The sequence below is a fragment of the Cuculus canorus genome, chromosome 22 (assembly GCF_017976375.1).
Source record: "Cuculus canorus isolate bCucCan1 chromosome 22, bCucCan1.pri, whole genome shotgun sequence".
Classification (NCBI taxonomy): Eukaryota; Metazoa; Chordata; class Aves; order Cuculiformes; family Cuculidae; genus Cuculus; species Cuculus canorus.
In genome coordinates, this window is record NC_071422.1 from 6830844 (window position 1) to 6847802 (window position 16959).

General features: G+C 51.3%; 2 protein-coding genes across 4 annotated transcripts; both read left to right on the forward strand.

The window, feature by feature from the left end:
- Nucleotides 1–566: 566 nt before the first annotated feature.
- Nucleotides 567–13937, forward strand: OSCP1 (organic solute carrier partner 1). 2 transcript variants are annotated; one of them, XM_054086631.1, is made up of 11 exons: nucleotides 586–722; nucleotides 3398–3427; nucleotides 6927–7081; nucleotides 7744–7911; nucleotides 8836–8916; nucleotides 9473–9576; nucleotides 9911–10039; nucleotides 10547–10616; nucleotides 11666–11805; nucleotides 12309–12372; nucleotides 13801–13937. In XM_054086631.1, exons 1-11 carry the CDS (start codon nucleotides 611–613, stop codon nucleotides 13924–13926), a joined length of 1179 nt encoding a protein of 392 aa, XP_053942606.1. In that variant the 5' UTR covers nucleotides 586–610; the 3' UTR covers nucleotides 13927–13937. The 2 variants fall into 2 exon arrangements, with proteins under 2 accessions (XP_053942607.1, XP_053942606.1); XM_054086632.1 differs by lacking the exon at nucleotides 3398–3427 and having other exon boundaries at nucleotides 567–722.
- Nucleotides 13938–13976: 39 nt separating this feature from the next.
- LSM10 (LSM10, U7 small nuclear RNA associated) lies at nucleotides 13977–15707 on the forward strand. Of its 2 annotated transcripts, none has more exons than XM_054086501.1 (2): nucleotides 13977–14026; nucleotides 15199–15707. In XM_054086501.1, the coding sequence occupies exon 2, from the start codon at nucleotides 15206–15208 to the stop codon at nucleotides 15575–15577; it is 372 nt and encodes a 123-aa protein (XP_053942476.1). In that variant the 5' UTR covers nucleotides 13977–14026; nucleotides 15199–15205; the 3' UTR covers nucleotides 15578–15707. The 2 variants fall into 2 exon arrangements, with proteins under 2 accessions (XP_053942476.1, XP_053942475.1); XM_054086500.1 differs by lacking the exon at nucleotides 13977–14026 and adding an exon at nucleotides 14704–14834.
- Nucleotides 15708–16959: the final 1252 nt, after the last annotated feature.

The following is a 16959-nucleotide window of genomic DNA, read 5'->3' on the forward strand; positions in this document are numbered from 1 at the left end:
GAGGACACTGCTGGGATTTTTTTTTCCTGTCTTTCAAGTTAGTCTTAGATTAACTACTACATTGGTGAGTGCACATGGGGGTGGATACATTCTCAGCCTCCAAGAACCATCCAGGGAGACCTTAGAGCAGCTTCCAATACTGAAAGGGGCTCTGGGAAAGCTGGGGAGGGGCTCTTGATTGGGGAGTGCAGGGAGAGAATGAGGGGGAACGATTGTCAGCTGAAAGAGGGGAGATGGAGATGAGATCTTAGGAAGAAACATTTTGCTGTGAGCCACTGGCCCAGGTTGCCCAGAGCAGTGGTGGTGCCCCATCCCTGGAGGGGTTCCAGGCCAGGTTGGATGGGGCTTGGAGCCCCTGATCCAGTGGGAGGTGTCCCTGCCCATGGCAGGGGGTGGAACTGGATGGGCTTTGAGGTCCCTTCCAACCCAAACCATTCTATTTTGCTCAGCGGTCCCAGCCCGGAGCTCCAGCGGTTTCACGTTGCAGCCTTTCTCCCCTCGCCTCCCCTTCGCTTTTCCCACCCCAGAGCGGGCGGTGCTTGCAGGACCGGCCAAGACGGCGGCTGCTGATTGGCTCCGGCGTTGCCGAGCAGCGGGGCGAGCTGGGGCAATGTCGGCGAGAGCGCTGCCGCTGTTGTTCCTCAACCTGGGTGGGGAGATGCTCTACATCCTGGACCAGCGGCTCCGAGCGCAGAGCATCCCCGGCGAGAAGGCACGCAAAGGTGAGCGGCTGGGGGGAGCCGAGAGCGGGGCTGAGCCGGGCAGGGCATCGCGGAATCGTTTGGTTGGATAAGACCTTGGAGATCATCGAGTCCAACCCTACCTGTCCACTGCTCAACCGCCCTGGAGCATCTCCCCTGCCCGGCTTTTAAACCCCTCCGGGGATGGAAACTCCACCTCTGCCCTGGGCAGCCTCTGCCAGCGCTCAATCAGTCTTTCAGGAAAGAAATTCTCCCTAATATGCAGTCTAAACCTCCTCTGGCACAACTTGGAATCACAGACTCACTTGGTTGGAAAAGACCTTTGAGATTATCGAGTCCAACCGTACCTGTCCACTACTAAATCATATCCCTAAGTGCTGCATCTACCCATCTTTTAAATTCCTCCAGGGATGGGGACTGGGGACTCCCCCACCTCCCTGGGCAGCCTCTGCCAGAGCCTGAGAACTCTTTCTGTAAAGAAATTTTCCCTAATATCCAGCCTGAGCCTCCTCTGGTGCAAGTTGAGGCCGTTTCCTCTTGTTCTATCACTTGTTATTGGGAGAAGAGACCAACACCTGCCTCTCTTCCGTTCCATGTCTATCTCAGACTGTCCATAGTGTGGGATTTCAACCTTATCTTTTCATTATGAGAAATATGGTTATAGAGTCATCTCACTTCCCTTGTTGCTTGGGAGAAGAGCCCAGCACCCACCTCACCACAACCTCCTCTCAGGAGCTGCAGAGAGCGATGAGGTCTCCCCTCAGCCTCTTCTTCTCCAGGCTAAAGGGCCAGGACCCCTGTTCTCCAGCCCCTTCCCCAGCTCCGTTCCCCTTCTCCAGACACACTCCAGCCCCTCAACATCTTTCTTGGAGTGAGGGGCCCAAAACTGAACCCAAACCAATCCCTTCTCTGGTCCTGCTGGCCAGGCAGGTGGCCCCGAGGGACGGGAGGAGCTGCTGTCCCATGGGTCCCGGCGTTGGTGCCAGTGCCCACGCTCAGCCCCTGGCAGGGATCTCCTCCCCACTCACTCCAGGAGTAAGGTAGGAATAAATAGGGATCCTTGAGGGTGCTGGGACAGACGGTGTCTGTCTGGGAAGGGAGCTGAGAGCCAGGAGGTGATCGTTCACCGCACTGTCCTGGTGCTGTCACAGCCCCTGAACTGCTTCTGCCTTAAACCAGAGCTAAAGTCTGTGGAGGGAATCATTTCCCATGGAGTTTCTGCCGTAACGGCTGCCTGAGAGTATCACAGAGTTCTTTGGGTTGGGAAAAACCTTTAAGATCATTGAGCCCAACTGGAAACCCACCAGTGCCAACTCCACCGCTAAACCATGTCCCCAAGTGCCGCATTCACACAGCTTTTAAATCCCGGAGGAATGGAGACTCCGCCACTGCCCTGGGCAGCCTGTCCCAATGCCTGACAAGTAATATTTCCTACTATCCAGTCTAAACCTCCCCTGGCACAACTTGAGGCCATTTCCTCTTGTCCTATCCCTTGTTTCTTGGGAGAGGAGCCCAACACCCACTTCATAACCTCCTTTCAGGAGCTGCAGAGAGCGGTGAGGTCTCCCCTCAGGCTCCAAATTTCTGAAACCAGTTTGTGAAATGCATTCAGCGAGAAATTCAAATACCTTTCAGCGCTCCTGTGCTCGCTTCCGAGGTTGGGAATATACCTTTGGAATCAGAGGAACTCAGGATTTGAGCGTGTTGATCCAGGTCTTGAGCTGTTCCGGGAAGGCCACATTGCTTTGCAATTGGAAGGAGTTTCTAGGAATAATGGTTTAAAGCCTATCCCGAAGAAGTGGGTGCAATTAACAGCCAATAACAGGAATACAGGTCCTGCCTGGCTTTTATAGTGATCTGTGGGTCAGTGTTTTGTCAAAATTGCTGTAAAAGTAAAGCCGTGTGCGTGGCCACGTTCCAGCTCACGGCCAAACCCTCCTCTTTGTTTTTCCAACTTTGTTTTTCCAAACACAGCTTTGCTTTTCCAACTCCTTGCAGCTTCCTACCACGGTGGGGAACGCGCTTCGGGGAGCTTCAGGATTTTGTAAATAAAAACCCACCTCGTATTAACTCTTCACTGAAGAGGTGGTGATGGTTTTTCCTTCTCCCGCCTGTCTGAAGAAGGGCTAAACAGCAGCAAAGGTTTTGCTGCCGTGCAGTCTTTAATTGTTGGGGTGTGTCTCCAAACGGTGATGTGCCAGAAGTTTACTGCTGTTCATAGAGGTCTAAGCTTAGAGCTTAACTAAATGAGCCGTACTTGGGGGGGAATATCCCTGCAAGAGAGTTAGATTCGGACTGGTTTATCCACACATTTTCTCTTCCAATAAACTGGGTGCTGATTTGGCTGAGATTTGGGTTCATCCACACTGAGATTTTTGTTAATGCTTAAAACGGTTGGTTTGTAAGTGCAAAAAAAAAAAACTTTCCAAGCTCAACGCTAAGCTTCAATCTGGGTAAAATTTTATCTCCATTGAAGCAACAAGATTTTTTTATCCTTCTTTTGTCTGCTCGTTGGAAGGGAAAGATGTCAGCTAACAGAGCTCGTTATTATTTAGCGCTGAATGAGAAAAAAACACAGTCTGGTAGGCAGATGAGCTTTTTTTTTTAATTTTTTTAAGTTTATTTCTTTTATTCTCCTTGAAACTCTTGTTCTTACTTCTTGAACTGATGTTTTTTGTTTTGTATGCTTCGTGTAGATGAATGGACAGATGTGGACAGGAAACGAGGTACTGTAACCTTCTAGCTGCATGCAGTAGACGAACACCACTACATGCACACGTGGGGCTCATCGTACGCGAACGCGCCGTGTGCTGTCCCTGCTGTCCCAGGGTCAGAGACCAACCATAATGTGCCTGTTCACAAAGACACACTTTTAGGTCTTAGAGCAAAGCAGACGATACCTCACAATCCTATGGCTTCAAAAAAGAAGTTGTTCATTGAACCAAGACCATAAATAGATCAAAACTAGGCTTTCTAGCTAAAATCCTTGTAGTTTCTTAGCACCGTATTCACGCAAGTATATAATTCTGTGAGAATTGTCAAGGTTGTTTTTCTGCTTAAATGCAGGAATGGGATGTATACTGTGGGGTTTTTTTTTTTGTGGGTTTTGCTAATTCATTGCTCAGGGCTTTGACAGGTGAAGCCCAGGGGAGATCCAAGATGTTTCCATCCCACCTCTGCTGGCGGTCACCACCCCTGCAGCAGTGATCACGAAGGAGTAGGTGCCTACACTTCAGCCAAGCTCGTCTTGACTGAAATGATCGCTGAATCGTGGATTTAACCCGAGACATCCAGCTCTGCAGCAGAGCCGCTGAGGTGTGAGCATCTCCTCCTGGATTCTGTCCCGAAGTGGTCGCCTCCAGCACAGGGTTGTGGTGAGGAGCTGGGTGAGGAAAAAAAACCTCTTGAATTGTCTCAGGGTTTTCACTAAGTGAACACAAGCAAAATGTTTTGAGCAGCCCTCTTTTAAGAGAGATCAGGGTTATGATTCGTGTTTTCCAAACTAAGCATCATTTGTAGGTTTGGACTATTTACTGACGGTAAATACCGATATCCTCCAGTTTGCCCCGGCTATTTTTTTGTATTCCCTTTATGTGCTGTTTCCAAGAACACATTTTTGCAACTTTTAATATCTCAGAAGTCTAAAAAATACCATATTCCTCTTATCCAAGATGCTGAGGAGTTGTACGACAGCCCGCTTTATCATTCTTAGATGATAGCAGCACAGGTGCAGATCCCATGTTGACCAGTCAGTTTTTCCTGTGAGAGAACAAAGTTTGCCTCCAAACACAGCTCTTGGGGCGATCTCTGAAGGGTTACGTGGTGTAACCAGCTGAGTCTGTGCTGATGAAGCCATGAGAAGGCGGCTCCGACTGCCTTTGACCGTGTTGCAGACTATAAACCTACTGCAAGTAGCAGGGTTGGATCTGGATGATCTTTAAGGTCCCTTCCAACCCAAACTATTCTATGATTCTAAGTAAAACCTCTGACAGTTTTGGACTTGTAACATTCCTCCTGCTGCCTTGAACGTCCCCAAGAAGCACCAGCACAATCCAGGCGTTAAGACTCCAGTCTCACGTCATGCAGCCAAGCCACCAGAACGTGTCTGTCACCAGTGATGTGGCACATGTAGGCAACCACCACCGTAAACCCTCAGCTTCTCTTCTGTCCATCGCATTGTCTGCACTCCCTCTCCCCACCCCAGCTGATGAAACCCCTCTCTGCTGAACCGCTTCCATGCTGTGTTGCTTGCCGTGCCGTTTTCCCTGAGCCAACCCTCCTTCCTTATCTTCCATCGCTAGAACGGTGACGATATCTCCTTGGGGACTATCTGCTCCCATCTCTGCTGTGTCATTATCAAACAAACCATGCGAGATTTGCCCTTCACCGTGATTATTTTATGTCTTTCTCAGTTCTTTTTATAGCCAATACAAGAGGGTTTAATTTCAGAAGATATATTACATAAGGTTTGGTTAACACAGATCTTCTGATTCCATTGTGAATCTCTGCCAGCGTGCCAGGATGTTGTTTGTCCCCTGACAGTTTGGGTTATTGGTGACTCCAAAGACGGAGGAGAAGCCTCTGTGCGGACAACAAACACAAATAGATTAAAAAATACTTTCCTTGCTAGCAGTATAAGGCAAAAGTTCTTATTTTTGTCATAAGAGATTATTTGCATAATGAACTATTTACTAAAACACTATATTTGATGTTCTCCGCTGGAAAAAGTAAGGTTACCCCAGGAAGTGGTGGCTTCCCCATCCCTGGAGGGGTTCCAGGCCAGGTTGGATGGGCTTTGAGCCCCTGATCCAGTGGGAGGTGTCCCTGCCCATCACAGGGGAGTTGGAACTGGATGATCTTTAAGGTCCCTTCCAACCCAAACTCTTCCAATTTTTGCCTGGGACTGCAAGCAGGGATTGTTGTATGACCAGTTGGTTTGAAAAGAAACACCTATTGGTGTGCAGGTTCTCGGTGTACCTAGCTGAGAGTTAAATCAGCTCTGAAAAGATGGGGTGATCGAGACATGAATTTTCTCTGTAGCTTCAATACAACAGTTGAGAAAAGCCAGGAGTGCAATCTACCCCTGTAGCAGCCGATCACTTCCAGCAGCTGATGTCACTATGTGTATGTTCACTTTTTCTTTTATTACAACTGCTGAGATTTGTCTAATCCATAAGAATCAGGCATTATGAGCTTCAGGAACAATCATCTCCTTAGGAAAATTCATGCTTTGTCCACTCATCTCTAAATTGAACCGTTTCTTTACTTACATTTCTTTACATTTTATTGCTAGAGAAATGCTTGTGGATGATAACTCTGTAGGATATATCACAGATACGATAAAATTATCAGATCTAGCACAAAAGCTAAGATTTTGCATCTGATTTCACATGTGCTTGAATCACTGCAAAACGTTTTAAAGCTTGATAATCAGAGCACGGCCCTTGTACTCAGCAATCCTGATCTCTAAGAGTAAGTCTCACAACAGTTCCTGATCTCTAAGAGTAAGTCTCACAACGATGTTTTAGATTTACACTTGAGAAAAGGAAGCGCGTATAAAGCAGTTTATAGAGTTCTGCGCTTTTGAACTGCTCTTATATCCCCGTTTGTTGGTGCGTTGGAGCCCTGGATGGCCTGACATAGATCCCAATGTTATAAATGCTTCCTTAAATGCTTCTTGGGTGTTAATCCGTTTAACACAAATACTTCAAGGAGCCTGGAATCATTCAGGAGCTTCTGTTTAGAAAGAAAAAAAGAAGCTAATAGTGACAAAGGCTAAAGAGAGAACAGGCAGAGTCAGCTGGCTACAGGCTGCAAACGGCAAAAGAGTCGCCTTGGGAAGCAGAACTGTAGGTTTTATAGTAAATACATGTCAGAACAGCCTATAAATGAAATTACCTAAACAGGGGAAAGTGCTCGCCGCTGCTGTACAAACAAGGCAACTAAACCAGTCCCGCTGGAAAACAGGGTTTGTTGTCTACAGCTCCGGTAACTCCTGCCCCTGGGGACGGCCAGCGTTGTGCTGCTCCCTCAGACCAGCGTGGGGCTGAGAAAAAGGCTTGGCAGTAGGAAGCCACGTTCCTCCTTATTTCTTTAGCGCCTGGTTTTCGCGGGTAAGCGTTCCCGTCAGTCCTCGCGGCCGCCACTGTCCAGGTTCTCGGCGTGGAATGAAGCAGATGAACGTGCTGCTTCAGAAGGAAAACACGCGACTCTTTGTCTTTGCAGTTATGAATGACATCATCACAACCATGTTCAATAAAAAGTTTATGGAGGAGCTGTTTAAACCCCAGGAACTCTATTCCAAGAAAGCCCTGCGGACGGTGTACGACCGGCTGGCGCACGCTTCCATCATGAGGCTGAACCAAGCGAGCATGGACAAGGTACAAAAGACCACCTGCCCAGCCCGACGGTGCCGAGCTGCTCCGTTGCCGACATTCTGACTGGGATAATTAAGACGTGGCTTTGCGGCACTCTAGTTTTGAAGCATTTCGTAACAAGCAGCCCTCTTTCCGTTCGCTTTCTTTGTAAAAATGCTTCTCAGCCAAAGAAGCTTCGGGGAAATCAAACTGCGGCACTAAGGATTTCCGCTTTAGTGTGTAAATGTTTGATTTTAAGAGATTAAGTAAGCATTCCCTATCAGATTTTTTATCTATGTGAAAAATACATACCTATGAGGGTATGTATAAATAGATATAATTCTGTATAAATACATAAATTTCCATATTGACACTCGTTCTTTTGCAGCTGCAAGTGTTAGAATTTTGGCTTGCAAACAGCGTAGCCAGCAGACGACTTAAAAACACGGTGGGAGCTGGATTCCCCGATACCTGTCAGTTTTAAGGCAGCTGAAGAAGCAGCAGAAGGGCTGCCAGTGTGGCTGCAGAGGTCTTAATTCCTTAGGAAGCAAAGCTCTGATGGTTCTTTCCATAGGCAGGGGCTCACCTAAGAGTCTAAATCTCTTTTGCATCAACGTGAGGGCAGCTACGCGGTGTCGCGCTCTTGTGTTGTGATGGACCCAACCTCTCCCCGTGTTCCTTTGCAGCTCTATGACCTGATGACGATGGCTTTCAAATACCAAGTGCTTCTCTGCCCGCGGCCCAAAGACATCCTGCTGATCACGTTCAATCACCTGGATGCCATCAAAGATTTTGTATACGATGCTCCTGGCATTCTGAACCAGGTGGACGAAACGTTCCGACAGCTGATTGAAGTAAGAATCCTTAGGAAATTGGTGTGTGACACTGCTGGGTTGGGTTTTCTCTCTTTCAAGCTGGTCTTAGAGGCTAGATAACTACATCAGTGAGTGCCATGTCAGGTGGATGCGTTCTCAGCCTCAGAGAAACATCCAGGGAGTCCTTAGAGCAGCTTCCAGGGCTGATAAGGGGCTCCAGGAAAGCTGGGGAGGGCCTCTGGATCAGGGAGTGCAGGGGTGGAATGAGGGGGAATGGTTTTCAGCTGAAAGAGGGGAGATGGAGATGAGATCTTAGGAAGAAACATTTTGCTGTGAGCCACCGGCACGCGTTGCCCGGAGCAGTGGTGGCTGCCCCATCCCTGGAGGGGTTCCAGGCCAGGTTGGATGGGGCTTGGAGCAACCGGATCCAGTGGGAGGTGTCCCTGCCCATGGCAAGGGGTTGAACTGGATGGGCTTCAAGGTCCCTACCAACCCAACCCATTCTATGATCCTAGATAACCTTCCACTCTTTTTAACCTGAGGGAAACAAAGTGATGTCCCAATTAGTAACTTCTGCTTATGGAACTGCTGCAACTCTTTGGACAAAGAATACGAGTGTCCCCCTGAAAGGGAACTGGTTTTATAAAATGTTAAAAGTTCTGGGAAGTCTTGAATGTTTGCAAAGGGCTTCTGGAGAGGGAGATGTCTTCAAGTTGAGTGTTACTTTTGTACTGGCCCAGTTTAAATCAATCCATTGCTTATTCAGCCTGATCAAAGCCTCCACTGACTTCAGCAGAAATTAAATCAGACTCTTAGTCCTGGATAATAATTACTGATAACGACCAGCAGACCCCTTATTGTACCATTCTGGGCAAGCAGTATTCTGATCTATTTGATTCCACCTTCACCTGGGTTGGACCTGGTGCACCTGCAAAGCCCGACGTGATGGTTTTTGTGTTCCAGGTCTACGGTTGTCTCTCTGCTGGAGAATTTCAGCTCATCAGGCAAACACTGCTCACCTTTTTTCAGGACATGCACATAAGGGTAAGAGCCCAATAGAACCAGTCAGTAAGGACAGAAGGGAATTTGTGGCTAGAATACAAAGGTACCTTCTCAGAATTCCACTGTGAGTTTGGGTTTGTTACTTACGCCTTTTCATTATCTCGATGTGCTTGCAATTTCAGTCTTCAGAATTTTACAAATTGAGCACATTTACTGCAAGAATAATTCTAAAATGTTATTAAAAAAAAAAGGACTATCTACTGGCTTGGATTTGCTGATTGATGAATATGGTTACCCTTCTAGCAGAAACTCAATATGAAACTGAGAACGTGAGCCTGAAGTCTTGATGCTCTCTAAATAAACAGGTCATACTCCAGTGCATAAATAGTTCACTATTGATGTTCCATTGGTGTGCCCATCCTCTGGACCACAATTCGATGTGACTGGCTTTGGTCTATCTCATAGATTCTCTGTATACACCAAAATCTCTAGGAAACCAATTGCATTTGAGGCAGGAAGGCTGCGAGCTCAGACTTTGAAGAATTCGGAGCAGAAGATGCGTAATTGGTTTTCTAGAAGGTGGACTCTTCTTTTGCAGGTCTCTATCTTTCTGAAGGATAAAGTGCAAAACTCTAATGGTCGCTTTGTGCTGCCGATATCAGGCCCTGTTCCTTGGGGTACAGAAGTTCCAGGACTCATCAGGTGAATTCTGAACCTGTGCTTACGCTGTGCCCTGCGGCTGCCACGAAAGAACAGTCAGCCCTGAGGTCTGAGAGGAATCGAGCTTAGGCTGCTGTGCACGTCGCATGGATTTAAACCTCCAGCAGTATTTAAAGGGCAGGGGTTGGGACTAAATCACCCAGCAATGAGATCCGAAGCTGTGTCTGATATTCTCTGTTCCATTAGATGAGCCATTAGTCATTTATCTGTTTCCCAACGTACAGAATAGGGTTTGATTCCCATTTCTCCGTACAGTAAGTGCTGAAAATCGGTCATAAAACTACTAAATATGTTTCAATAATGACTTGTTTTTAAGGATATTTAACCACAATGGAGATGAAATTAAAAGAACAGAGTTCACCACTGGTGGAAATTATGTTACCCCACAAAGGGAAGGATCTTTTGAGCTTTATGGAGACAGAGTCCTCAAACTTGGAACAAATATGTAAGTCATTTTCGTCCTGCTTAGAAGCATGAAGTAAACACTGATGGTTATGGGTCTGCAGCTTTGTGTATTTATTTTTGCTGTTTTTGCTATTATCAGCTTGGTTTCTTTACAAAGCAATGGCCCAACAAGTGTGGGTAGATGTGTAGAAAGCAAAAGTTTGATTCAGGTCTACAGAGGAACTGAGGAAAGAGTGTTCTCCTCTGGTCTTGCATATTCTGTGAAATGTAATTTAATGTTAACTGTGTTCAAGAAACCCTTTCTTCGTCTTTATGTAATTTTTCCTTTCACGGAATAAGAGAAAGCGGTGTTCTTTCTTACAGCGTTGTTGCTCGTCCATTTAATGCCTCGATACTCCATAGAAGTGAACTGTAACTTCATATTTCAGTTATTTACGGTCTTCAGGAAAATACCCTTAAATCCTGTCTCAGTCCTGCGCTGCTCTCTGCAGTTCCTGTGTCGCATATGAGTAACAGGATGCTCTTCCTCATGTGTTCTTCTCTCCAGGTACAGCGTTAGTCGGCCGGTAGAGACCCACATGTCAGGAGCATCCAAAAACTTGGCGTCCCACGCAAAGGTCAGTGCTGCTCTGTTCCTCTCGCTGATTACCTGGTTAACTAGTCCATGTCAGCGAGTCCTGCAGTTGGTCACACGTGGTGGGAGCACTTCCTTTGCACACTTTCACCACATCAACCAGGTTTTAGATCATAGAATAGTTTGGGTTGGAAGGGACCTTACGGATCATCCAGTTCCACCGTCCCCCTGCCATGAGCAGGGACACCTCCCACTGGCTCAGGCTGCCCAAAGCCCATCCAACCTGGCCTGGAACACCTCCAGGGATGGGGCAGCCGCAGCTTCCCTGGGCAACCTGTTCCAGGGCCTCACCACTCTCACTGTGAGGAAATTCCTCGTTATGTCCAGTCTTAAATCTGCCCCTCTCCAGTTTATACCCATTCTGCCTCATCCTATCCCCACAAGCCTTTATGAACAGCCCCTCTTCAGCTTTCCTGGAGCCCCTTCAGGTACTGGAAGGTCACTATAAGGTCTCCTTGGAGCCTTCTCTTCTCCAGACTGAACAACCCCAACTCTCTCAGCCCATCCTCGCATGGGGACAATGAATGAAACACCTACGTCTGTCATCTCCAAATCATTTCCTGTGCAGTTGCACCGTCTTCCCCTTTGTTCATCTCCTTTCTTGGCAAAACAATAACCACCTTTAGAGCCTACTTGTGGGATAACTTCAGGGGAACCTGTTCTGTTCTTCTCAGAGCCTCATTCAACCCTGCACAGTCTCTTTGGAGCGTGAGGAAGGGCACGTTTTCCTACAGAACCTTACCCACAGGCTTCTGCAATGGTGTGCTTGCTTCCTATTTTAGTCTCTTCAGAGAACGGAAAGCTGGGTTTACAGATTTCTCAGTTTAGCTGGAAAATTATCTTGTCCTGGGTCTATAAATTCAAGCAACCATTTTAAATACGTAGCTGATAATTACTAGTTATCTGCACGATCTGTACCATTAAGAATACAGAAATGTATTTATAGCGCTCCGAAGAACATTTATGCACTATCAGAAAAGGCAAAAATTATTACAGCGCTCATCTCGTGGTAACCTGACCTGTTTTCTGCAGGAGAATATGGTCCCAAATCCTCTCGCTGAAGAAGAACTCAACTTTCTGGCCAGGCTGCTGGGAGGTTTGGAGGTCAACGAACCTGGGGGCAGCGAGACGGGATTCCGACTGAATTTGTTCACAACTGACGAGGAGGAAGAGTACGCTCGCATCCTTCTTGGGTTGAGGTTTCTGATGTGGTGCCGTGCAGGTGGCCCTGGAGACTAAAAGGGCGGAATAGCAGGGGTAGCGTTCTGATCCTTTGGTCCAGGTGGTCCCTGTAGGAACAAAAGAGGAGCAGTTTCCTTGGTTTGATCACATCCCTGTGCTTCAGAGGTGGGACCAGAAGCGCTGGAGGTGTAGAGCCTGATGTGTTTGAGCCCCCCTCCTCGCACAAGAGTGGTGACACTTGGTCTTCCGTGATTCCAGCAGAGCAGTTTTACACTTTTAATCTCAACTACAGAGATTCCCGCTGTTCTGCACTAGCGTAGAAACATCTGAAGCCGCGTAAAGGCTCCACACTAGGGTCAATCCAGTCATTTGCCAACAGAAACAGGGATGTTGTCCAAACTTCTTGCCTACAGGAGCCTGATGGAATCTGATTTTTTTACTTCACTTGTACATCTTTGTGAAATTAAGCCTATTTTTCCTGTTTTTAATCAAGACACGCTGCGCTGACCAGACCGGAGGAGTTATCTTACAAGGTTATCAACATCGAAGCCACACAGGTACGTAGAGCACGTTTCAGAGTTCATCATTCCTGGCTTGCCAAGAACTGAGTTTCACCCAGAGTAGTAACTTAAATACATGTTTTCCCATGAAGCTCATAACCAACAGCAGCATTTTCTGCCAAGCCCGTGGATTTGGGGACAATTTCTTAAGAGAACTGGAAACCTGGCAAATCTTAGAGCCAGTTTGCAGCTGCCTCTCGTGCCCACAGCCCTCTGTAAAGGGGCTCCCGGGCATCAGCAGGAGCTGGGCATGGCCCAGTAAAGCCCAGTGCATCCCAGTAAAGGCCCACAGGTGCGGGGCTCATCCCAGTACCCCCAGTATGTCCCTAAGAAGGCCTGCATTGCTGGGTGATGAGAGAGTCCCAGTAACCCTAGTCTGTCTCCATGAAGGGCTGCACTGGCGGGCAGTGAGGTGGTCCCAGTATAGCCCAGTGTGTCCCAGTGAAGGGCTGCATTGGGGTAGTGCCAGTACAGCCCAGTATGTCCCAGTGAAAGGGTGCAGTGGGGCAGCCCCAGTACATCCCAGTTTATCCCAGTGAAGGGCTGCACTGGTAGGCAGTGGGGCAGTCACAGTACAGCCCAGTGGGTCCCAGTGATGGCCTACATCAGCAGGTACTGGGGCAGCCCCAGTACATCCCAGTTTATCCCAGTGAAGGGCTGCACTGGCAGGCAGTGAGGTGGTCCCAGTACATTCTGGTCTGTCCCAGTGAAGGGCTGCAGTGGGCAGCCCCCGTCCATCCCAGTCCATCCCAGTGATGGGCCACATTGGCAGGCAGTGGGGCAGCCCCAGCACACCCCAGTGTGTCCCAGTGAAGGGCTGTGCTGGTGGGCAGTGGGACGGCCCCAGTACAGCCCAGTCTGTCTCACTGAAGGGCTGGAGTGGGGCAGCCCCAGTACAGCCCAGTTTGTCCCAGTGATGGCCCACACTGGCAGGCAGTGGGGCAGCCCCAGTCCAGCCCAGTGTGTCCCAGTGAAGGGCTGCACTGGTGGGCAGTGGGGCAGCCGCCGTACAGCCCAGTCTGTCCCAGTAAAGGGCTGCGGTGGGGCAGCCCCAGCACATCCCAGTGTGTCCCAGTAAAGGGCTGCAGTGGGGCAGCCCCAGTCCATCCCAGTGTGTCCCAGTGAAGGGCTGCGGTGGGGCAGCCCCAGTCCAGCCCAGTGTGTCCCAGTAAAGGGCTGCAGTGGGGCAGCCCCAGTTCATCCCAGTGTGTCCCAGTAAAGGGCTGCAGTGGGGCAGCCCCAGTTCATCCCAGTGTGTCCCAGTGAAGGGCTGCGGTGGGGCAGCCCCAGTTCATCCCAGTGTGTCCCAGTGAAGGGCTGCGGTGGGGCAGCCCCAGTTCATCCCAGTGTGTCCCAGTGAAGGGCTGCGGTGGGGCAGCCCCAGTCCAGCCCAGTGTCCCCCAGCTGGCGCGGTCTCTCCCGCAGGAGCAGGCGCATCTCTCGCACATCCTGGGCGAGCTGGAGGTGGCGGAGCCGCGCGGGGGCAGCGCGGCCAAGGGCGAGGATCTGCTGGAGCTGATGGACGCGCTCGGAGCCCCAATAAACCCCTGAACCCCGAGAGAGTCCCGTGTGCGGCGGAGGCGGGGGGGGGAGAGCGGGGAGGGACCGGGCGCTGTGCGCAGGCGGGGCCGCCCCTTCCTGTGCCCGAGCGGTGAGAGGGGAGAGGGGGGGAGGAGAGGTGGGGGTGCAAAGGATGGGGTGCGAGGGGAGGAGGGGGGTTGCAAAGGAGGGGGTGCGAGGGGAGGAGGGGGGTGCAACGGAGGGGGGTGAGGGGAGGAGGGGGGTGCAAAGGAGGGGGTGCGAGGGGAGGAGGGGGGTTGCAAAGGAGGGGGTGCGAGGGGAGGAGGGGGGGTGCAAAGGAGGGGGTGCGAGGGAGGAGGGGGTTGCAAAGGAGGGGGTGCGAGGGGAGGAGAGGGGGTGCAAAGGAGGAGGTGCGAGGGGAGGAGGGGGTTGCAAAGGAGGGGGTGCAAAGGAGGAGGTGCGAGGGAGGGGGTGCAAGGGGGGAGTGGGGGATGTGAGGGAGGGGGTGCAAGGGGAGAGGGGAGTGCAAAGGAGGGGGTGCAAGGGGAGAAAGGGGTGCAAGGGGAGAGAGAGGTGTACGAGGGAGGGTGTGCAAAGGAGGGGGTGCAAGGGGAGAGCGGGCTGCAAGGGAAAAAGTGGGGTGAAAGTGCACGGGGTGGGAGTGCAAAGGCAGGGGTGGGAGTGCGAGGGGAGGGGGTTTGCAAGGGGAAGGGTTGGGATGCAAGGGGGCGCAGTGTGCAAAGGCAGAGGTGAGGGTGCAAGGGGAGCGGTGGGGGTGCAAGGGGAAAAGCAGGGTGAAAGCACACAGGGAGGGGTGGGGGTGCAAGAGGAGGGGTGGCAGTTATGCACGACCGGGCACAAGGAGAGGGCAGGGTAAGTGTGCAAGGGGAGGAGGGAAAGGCGTGCTCCTGCAGCGGTGTGCAAGGGGAAGAGCTGGGGTGAGTGTGGAAAGGGAGGGAGAAGTGTGCCCATGCATGGGTGTGCAAGGGGAGGAGGGATGTGCGCTCACATGGGTGTGCAAGAGGAGGAAGAGGGTCTGCACGGACATGGGCGTGCAGTGGGAGGGGAGTCATGCCCACACAGGGGTGTGCAAGGAGGGGGCAGCGTGTGGGTGAGTGTGCGAGGGTGGGAGGACAGTTTGGGTGCCTGAAGGGGGATGTGGGGAATGGGAGTGAGTTGGAAGAGGACCAGGGGAGTGTGCAAGGGGTGATGTGCATGCACACGAGCGTGCAAGGTGGGGAGGGTGGAGAGGACATGGGCGCCCAGCTGGGACGCAGCACGGTGTTCCCTTTCCCGCTGCAGCGGCGCGATGGAGGTCAGCCACTCGGTCAAGGAGCGCACCATCGCCGAGAACAGCCTGGTCATCCTGCTGCAGGGTCTGCACGGCCACGTCACCACCGTGGACCTCCGTGACGAGAGCACGGCCACCGGGCGCCTCACCAACGTCGACGCCTTCATGAACATGCGCCTGGCCGAGGTCACCTTCACGGACAGGCAGGGTACCATCTCCCACCTGGATGAGCTCTTTGTGACCGGCAGGAACGTCCGCTACGTCCACATCCCGGATGAGGTGGACATCAGGGCCACCATCGAGCGGCAGCTACAGGCCATCCACAGGGTCCGCTACTTCGGGGCCCGCGACAAGGGCAGGAAGGAATTCCCTCGTGCCAAGCACAAGTGAGACCTGGACCAACTTTTTCCACCAGACTGTTGGGCATTCCACCTGGGGACTCGGGGCTCTGCCTGCGGGAGAGCAGGGTGATATTTTTGTAATGAATAACCCCGCTTAAAACGGTGTGTGATTGTTCAGCTTGTTCGCTCTTCCGTTGGCAGCCACTCCTGTCCTTCTGATGGCCCTGTGGTCCTCAGACACGCAAAGCCCTTTTGGCCAAAGCTGCAGCCATCCTGCTCCCTGCAGGAGCCCCACGTCCCTCAGCCCCCCACCCTGAGAACCGATGGTTCGGGTTTGGCTCCCTCAATCCAGGAAAGGGGGGCTGGAGTGCATCCGAAGAAGGGGAACAGAGTTGGAAAAGGGACTGAGAGTATTGGGGCTGGAGAGGAGAAGGCTGAGGGGAGACCTCATCTCTCTCTGCAGCTCCTGGAAGGAGGTTGTGGTGAGGTGGGTGCTGGGCTCTTCTTCCAAGGAACAAGTGATAAGGTGAGAGGAAATTGCCTCAAGTTGCGCCAGGGGAAGTTTAGATCTGGTATTAGAAAGGATTTCTTGATTGAAGGGGTTATCAGGCATTTGGAAGGGGCTGCCAGGGCAGTGGTGGAGGGTGCAGACAAGCTGCTCAGAGACATGGTTTAGTATAAAACCATGGAATGGTTTGGGTTGGAAGGGACCTCAAAGCCCACCCAGTTCCACCCTGTGCTGTGGGCAGGGACACCTCCCACTGGATCAGGGGCTCCAAGCTCCATCCAACCTGGCCTGGAACCCCTCCAGGGATGGGGCAGCCACCACTGCTCTGGGCAACCTGGGCCAGGGCCTCCCCACCCTCACAGGAAAGCATTTCTCCCTAAGATCTCATCTCCATCTCCCCTCTTTCAGCTGAAAACCATTCCCCCTCATCCTATCTCTGCCCTCCCTGATCCAGAGCCCCTCCCCAGCTTTCCTGGAGCCCCTTTCAGCACTGGAAGCTGCTTTAAGGTCTTCTCGGAGCCTTCTTTTCTCCAGGCTGAACAACCCCAACTCTCTCAGCCTGTCCTCCAGGCCTCGGATCTTCTCCTTGACCTTCCTTCTCCTCCGATACCCCTGAATTTGTCCCGTTCCCTCTACTTCAAGCCCAGACATCGCTCCGACACCCTGGGAAGGCTGCACCAGGCGTGGTGCTGTCGGTGCTGTGATGGAGGAGATGCTGAGCGGCTGCTTTGGGGCGAAAAAGCGACATTCCAACCCATTTGAACCCCTCCATGTCCTCATTTTGGGAACCCTAGAACTGGACACGGGACTCCAGGCGGGGTCTCATGCGAGCAGTGGGATGGTATGGTTGGATTCCATGATCTCAAAGCTCTGTGCCAGCCCTAGGGCACACTGTGGCGCCTCGAAGCACTGAGGACTGGGGG

Coding starts and splice junctions, on each gene's coding strand:
- LSM10 (XM_054086500.1), top strand. CDS start 14,740: ATGCACGACCGGGCACAAGGAGAGGGCAGGGTAAGTGTGCAAGGGGAG. Junction 14,835..15,198: donor GTGCAAGGGGAAGAGCTGGG/GTGAGTGTGGAA, acceptor TTCCCGCTGCAG/CGGCGCGATGGAGGTCAGCC.
- OSCP1 (XM_054086631.1), top strand. CDS start 611: ATGTCGGCGAGAGCGCTGCCGCTGTTGTTCCTCAACCTGGGTGGGGAG. Junction 7,912..8,835: donor CGTTCCGACAGCTGATTGAA/GTAAGAATCCTT, acceptor TTTGTGTTCCAG/GTCTACGGTTGTCTCTCTGC. Junction 11,806..12,308: donor ACAACTGACGAGGAGGAAGA/GTACGCTCGCAT, acceptor TTTTTAATCAAG/ACACGCTGCGCTGACCAGAC.